The 7,201-nt window shown below is 41.1% G+C and overlaps 1 protein-coding gene and 1 non-coding gene across 2 annotated transcripts; one reads left to right on the forward strand and one right to left on the reverse strand.

The window, feature by feature from the left end:
* Positions 1-3,655: 3,655 nt before the first annotated feature.
* LOC140004853 (uncharacterized) lies at positions 3,656-4,972 on the forward strand. Its single transcript, XM_072045007.1, has one exon. The coding sequence runs from the start codon at positions 3,656-3,658 to the stop codon at positions 4,970-4,972; it is 1,317 nt and encodes a 438-aa protein (XP_071901108.1).
* Positions 4,217-4,323, reverse strand: LOC113691236 (small nucleolar RNA R71). Its single transcript, XR_003448645.1, has one exon. It is a non-coding gene; the product is annotated as a small nucleolar RNA R71 (small nucleolar RNA).
* Positions 4,973-7,201: the final 2,229 nt, after the last annotated feature.

Below are 7,201 nucleotides of genomic sequence, written 5' to 3' on the forward strand. Positions count from 1 at the left end.
TTGTAGGCAACAGTTCCCACCTTTTGTAGGATCTCATAGGGCCCATAGTACTTAGCAGAAAGTTTGAAATTCTTCCTTATAGCAGCCGAGCTCTGCCTATAAGGTTGTAATTTGAGGTAAACATAATCCCCAATCTCAAAACTCCTGTCAGTCCTGTCCCTATCGGCCAATTGTTTGATACGGTTCTGTGCTTTTAGTACATTCTCCCTAAGCACAATGTTTAACTGTTGTCTTTCTTTACACCAATCATCAACAGCAGCCACTACTGACGTACCAGGTGAAATGGCCAATTGAGGTGGAGGGTACCCATAAAGGGCCTGAAACGGAGTCATCTTCAGTGAGGTGTGATAGTTGGTATTAAACCACCACTCAGCAGCTGCTAAGAACTGCTTCCACTTGTGAGGTTGATAGAAACACATGCATCTTAAGTAGGTCTCAAGGCAACGATTCACTCTTTCGGTCTGTCCGTCAGATTCTGGATGATAGGCCGTAGAGAGATTTAACCTAGTCCTCAATTTCGTAAACAGCTCCTGCCAAAATATACTGGTGAAAACCTTATCTCTGTCCGTCACCAAGCTCCTAGGAAGACCATGTAATCTGTGGATTTGATCAAAATATAGTTGGGCCACACTTTTGGCAGTATAGTGAGCAGTTAGGGGCAGAAAATGGCTGTACTTAGTGAACCTATCCACTACTATCAGGATCACATCTGACCCTAAGGATTTGGGCAATCCTTCTATAAAATCCATCGACACATCTTGCCAAGCCTGCTCTGGAATTGGTAGGGGCTGTAGCAATCCAGGGGGCTTGCAGTGCTCATTTTTGTTCCTCTTGCAAGTATCGCAGTCATGTACAAATGCTTCTACTGACCTTTTTAGACCAGGCCAGTAAAAGAAATCCTTCATCCTTTGATAAGTTCCCAACATACCAGAATGACCACCAACCATGGACGCATGCATGTACTCCATCAATTTTGCTCTTAATCCATTGCTTTCTCCAACATATATCCTTCCTTTATATTTGATAATGCCATCTTTATAAGAATACTCCGGTATATCCATTGCTTTCGTAGCCAAATCCATCAACAAGGAAGTAGCCTTGTTATCCCCCGTATATGAATCCGAGACCTCAGATATCCATGCTGGTTTGACCGCTAACAAGGCTGATATAGCAGCAACATTTTCCTTTCCCTTAACCTGTGGATCTTCCTTAGAAATTCTCCTAGAGAGGGCATCAGCTACTACATTTTCTTTGCCCCTCTTGAACTGTATCTCATAATCCAGTCCTAATTGCTTGGTGAGCCATTTTTGCTGCAAAGGGGTAGTAATCTTCTGTTCCAAAAGGTATTTGAGGCTCTCATGATCGGTTTTGATAATAAAATGAGACCCCAAAAGGTAATGCCTCCATTTTGTCACTACAGTGATTAACGATAATAGCTCCTTCTCATATATAGAAAGCCCCTGGTTCTTTGGTCCCAACACCTGGCTTAGGAATGAAATAGGCCTCCCCTGTTGCATGAGAACTGCCCCTATGGCTTTAGTGCTAGCATCTATTTCTAACACAAAAGGTTTGGAGAAATCAGGTAGAGCCAGTACTGGAACAGAGCACATGGCCATTTTCAACTTTTCAAATGCTGTTGCTGCCTCATCATTCCAACAAAAGGCGTCTTTCTTTAGGAGATCTGTTAGAGGTTTTGCAATTTCACCATACCCTCTAACAAACCTCCAATAATACCCTGTCAATCCGAGAAATCCCCTCAATGCTTTGATATCATGTGGTATGGGCCACTCTCTCATACATTGAGTTTTGGCAGGGTCAGCTATGACACCATCAGCAGTAACTATGTGGCCAAGATACTCTACTTGAGTACAACCAAATGAGCATTTGGAGAGTTTAGCATAAAGTTGGTGGGTCTTTAAGATTTCTAGGGCTGTTCTGACGTGTTCAAGGTGGGATTGGAGATCAGGACTATATACGAGTATGTCGTCGAAAAAGACTAATATGAATTTTCTGAGATAGGGAGCAAAAATGGAGTTCATGAGAGCTTGAAAGGTGGCTGGAGCATTGGTAAGCCCAAAGGGCATTACCAAGAATTCGTAATGCCCTTGGTGAGTACGAAAAGCTGTTTTGGGAATGTCTTCTGGTTTCATTCGTATTTGGTGATAACCGGAGCGAAGATCAATTTTTGTAAAAAATTTGGCTCCAAACAATTCATTTAAGAGGTCATCTATAATAGGTATAGGAAACTTGTCTTTCACTGTGATGTTGTTGAGCTGTCTATAGTTAATTACAGGCAATTGGTGATAAAAGTGATAAAAAAGGGCAAATTCCAGAAGACTAGGTCTTCTCTGGCGTGCCCACGCCAGACAACACAGAGTTGCGTGAAAAAGCCGGATCGCGGGCCCAAGCCCTGGAACAACCATTCTGATTGGAAGATACCTTTTTACCATACGTGGGATCAGGAAGCTTTTCCAAAGAGGATTTTTGGCAACAATCCAATGAGGGAAATAAGGAAACAATCCTTGTGGGAAACAAATTCCAATTCAACAAGCAAAGGGAAGCGGCAGCAACACTATAAATAAAAAGGCAGCAATAGACTAGGGCATCTTCTGTCTTGGACTTCTCTCTTTGTTCTTTTCTTCTTTTTCCTTTCGAACGCAAGTAGCAAATAGGAGCCGACATCTTTTACTACTCCCGGAATCGACGAAAACTCCATGAAAACTCTGAATTGCTTCAAGATTATGCGGCAAGGCTAGTTCGTTTATCTAGTTGAGGAATAAATCAAGGATTGGAGCACCATAACTGTGAGATCGTTTTAATTGTTTTATTTTTAATTTATATGTTCATGGGTATTTAATTATTCTCTATTTTTCTCTGAGTTATTATTGTTTAGATTTATTGGATAATTAGGCCTGTTATTCGATTGTCTAAATAATTGATAGCCAATTAGGATGTTGGCGCGTCGCCTTTAAGCATCGTGATTAGTGGCAAACGAGACAATTTCACCGCCTCGCAAGCGGTTTAATTTGGATCGTGGGGATAATTAATCTAGCCTAAATAAACCCGCATGTGTGTTTGTCATCTAGAATTGGGTCTTTCTAATTCCCAATGCTGTGGCTACATTAAATCCTGTGAGCGTTTCTGGGGTTGTCTAGTCACAAGAGGGTAGTTTATGAGCGTCTCTTGACTACCATAGAATTAAGGAAAGATTGGTGGTTGGGCGCGTCGCTTGACCACTATAACCAGTTTATTCGTGAGTATATGAATTGTCCCGTGTATCTGTGATCAGTTGTGTGCTTCGGTGCCAAGATTAATTCCTTGACTAGATTGTATTGATTAATTGTTATTTGTGTGATTTGGTTCCTGCTATCTTACTCAACTTTAAATTTCAGTTTTTATTCCTTTTTAATTAGTTGGTACTACTGCTAAAAATTCCCCCCATTTTCCTGTGTGATTTACCTACCTGTTCCCTGAGGAGACGACCCTACTCACCACTATACTCATTCAGTTTTGGTAGTAGGTCTAATATAAATTTTATTTTTGGTGGTTTGACATCCACCAAATTTTGGCGCCGCTGCCGGGGAATTGGTGTTTTAAGTGACTTATTGCACAGGTTTTAGTTTTTATTTTTATTTTTATTTTTTTTATTTATTTTATGCCTCGATCTTCTCGTACAGGAGAATTAGAATTTGATCCAGAGATTGAGAAGACTGCAAGAAGGTTGACCAAGGAGGCAAAGTTGCGTAAGCAACAAGATTCAACGTCACCTTCAGAATCTAAGCAAGAGTTTGTTTCCAGTGATTCATCAAGTGAATCTGAAAAAGAAGAAGTGCATATTCCCCGAGTAGCAATGGCAGCCCCAAGAACTTTGAGGGAGTTGGCAACTCCTAACGTGAACCAGCAGCCATTATGCATTACATTTCCTAATACGGAAGAGGCATTTGAGCTTAAATCGGGTCTTATTCACTTACTTCCTACTTTTCGTGGTATTGCAGGTGAAGACCCACATAAACACTTGAAGGAATTTCATGTGGTGTGCTCCACAATGAAACCTCAAGGAGTCACTGAGAACCACATCAAGTTGAAAGCCTTCCCTTTCTCTTTGGCAGATAAGGCTAAAGATTGGTTATTTTACCTGCCATCTGGATCCATCACTACGTGGGAAGAATTGAAGAGAAGATTCCTCGAGAAATTTTTCCCTGCCTCTAGAGCCGCCAATATAAGGAAAGAAATATGTGGAGTTAGACAGGCAAATGGGGAAATTCTATATGAGTACTGGGAGCGCTTTAAACAACTGTGTGCCAGCTGCCCACATCATCAAATCCCTGATCAGCTCTTAATACAATATTTCTACGAGGGATTATCACCCATGGATAGGAGCATGTTAGATGCAGCCAGTGGCGGTGCTCTGGTTAACAAGACCACAGACGAAGCCACGTTATTGATCTCCACCATGGCTGAAAATTCCCAACAATTTGGAGTGAGAGCTGATGGAGCAATAAGAAGGGTCAATGAAGTGAATCACTCTGACTTAGAGGGTAAACTATCTGAGCTTACCTCCTTGGTACGTCAAATGGCAAGAGGGCAATTACAATCTGTGAAGACTTGTGGTATCTGTGCTGCTCCCGGACACATGACTGACATGTGCCCAACTCTCCAGGAGGATTCACCTGAACAAGCCAACATAGTGGAAGATTTTTCTGGACCACCTCCACGAAGGAATGATCCTTTTGCACCCACTTACAACCCAGGGTGGCGAAATCATCCTAACTTTAGTTATGCTTCAAAACCACCTGGTTTTCAACAACATTTCCAGCCACGGCCACCAGTGCAACAACCATCCACTTCCAATTCAAACATGTCTCTTGAAGATATGGTGAAGTCACTGGCCCAAAGCACGAGTCAATTACAGCAAGAGGACTCAAAGATCTCAGCAGGAGTCTCACAGATTTCAACAAGAGACTCGTGCTAGCATTAGGAATTTGGAAGCACAGATGTCTCAATTGGCAACTTCCATGAGCAACCTGGACAATAGCAATAGAGGGAAATTACCATCTCAAGTAATTCCTAATCCCAAGGAAAATGCCAGTGCAGTGCAATTACGGAGTGGCAAGGAGGTACAGTCTCCTAGGCGTGCCCACGCCAAAGAAGAAGAAGTGCCCAGGAAGGGGGAAGAGGAAGATGAGAAACAATCATCTGAAGTCTCAAAGAAAGTTGACATTCCTCCTCCTTTTCCTGGCAGGTTTACAAGAGCCAAAAAGGAAGAATCTGAGCAAGAGATTTTGGACACCTTCAGGAAAGTGGAGATCAATATTCCTTTATTGGATGCTATTAGGCAATTGCCTAAATATGCTAAATTTTTGAAGGGCTTATGCACTAACCGCAATAAGTTGAGTCTGGATGACAAGGTGAAGGTGGGGGAGAATGTCTCAGCGATGTTTCAAAGGAAGTTGCCCCAGAAATGCAAGGATCCAGGTATGTTTACTATACCATGCATAATTGGCAATCAAAGAATTGAAAAAAGCATGCTTGACTTAGGTGCTTCAATAAATGTCATGCCTCTCTCAATTTTTAAAGTTTTGAATTTAGGACCCCTCAAAGAAACTAGGGTAATCATTCAACTAGCTGATAGGTCGAATGTCTACCCTGAGGGCCTAGTTGAAGATGTTCTAGTAAAGGTCAATGAATTCATTTTTCCTGTGGATTTTTACATTGTTGATATGAATGATGCATACTCTACTGATTCAGCAGTGATTCTTTTGGGTAGACCCTTCATGAGTACAGCAAGGACTAAAATAGATGTACATGAAGGGACTTTATCTGTGGAATTTGATGGAGAAAAGGTCACTTTTAATATTTTTGATGCAATGAAGCATCCTGTGGATACTGAATCTGTAAATTTTGTTGGCATGACTAACACCATGGTGCAAGAGAATTTTGAACAGAATTTCATTAGGGACAAGTTGGACTTTGTCTTACAACAAGGCAAGACCAATTTGGAAGTGGACGACATGGAGGAGGAGGAAGTCAAAGAAGCTATCATGTCCTTACATTCACTACATCCGCTTCCAGGCAGGTTTGAAAATTCTTTTCTACCATTACCCATTTCTAATGAAAGGATTCTACCTTCTGTTCAACAGGCACCTAATGTGGAATTGAAGGAACTGCCCGAGCATTTGAAATATGCTTACTTGGGAGATAACAAGACTTTGCCTGTAATCATTGCCAATGATTTAACTGCGTTGCAAGAAGAGAGGCTCTTACGGGTCTTACGGGAATTTAAACCAGCAATTGGATGGACGTTAGCAGACATCAAAGGCATCAATCCATCCATTTGCATGCATCACATCCTTTTGGAGTCGGACGTAAAACCCGTGAGAGAGCATCAGCGCAAGCTCAATCCCGCAATGAAGGAGGTAGTGATGAAAGAGATTCTCAAACTCTTAGAATTAGGAATTATTTTTCCTATTTCTGACAGCCAGTGGGTAAGTCCAGTCCATGTTGTTCCCAAGAAGACTGGAATCACGTTGGTGAAAAATGAAAAGAATGAGTTAGTGCCAATGAGATTGCAAAATGGGTGGAGAATGTGCATTGACTTTAGGAAGTTAAATGCCGCAACTAGGAAAGACCACTTTCCACTCCCATTTATTGATGAAATGCTTGAGAGGTTGGCAGGTAAGTGTTTCTTTTGCTTTTTAGATGGTTATTCTGGATATTATCAAATTATTGTTGCTCAAGAGGACCAACACAAAACTACCTTTACCTGCCCTTTTGGAACTTTTGCATATCGCCGTATGCCTTTTGGTTTGTGTAATGCTCCTGGAACATTTCAAAGATGCATGATGAGTATTTTCTCTGATATGATTGATAATTGCATTGAAATTTTCATGGATGATTTTACAGTATATGGTGATTCTTTTGATCAGTGCCTAGACCATTTAACAAAGGTTTTGAAAAGATGCATTGAAACAAACTTGGTTCTTAATTATGAAAAATGTCATTTCATGGTTAAGGAAGGCATAGTTTTGGGCCATGTTGTTTCATCAAGGGGTATTGAGGTAGATAAGGCTAAAATTGATTTGATCACTAGTCTACCTTACCCTACTAATGTCAAGGATATTCGTAGTTTTCTAGGCCATGCAGGTTTTTACAGGCGTTTCATAAAAGATTTTTCAAAAATTGCTCAACCATTGTCTCGCCT

The sequence above is a fragment of the Coffea arabica genome, chromosome 4c (genome assembly GCF_036785885.1).
Source record: "Coffea arabica cultivar ET-39 chromosome 4c, Coffea Arabica ET-39 HiFi, whole genome shotgun sequence".
NCBI classification, from domain to species: Eukaryota; Viridiplantae; Streptophyta; class Magnoliopsida; order Gentianales; family Rubiaceae; genus Coffea; species Coffea arabica.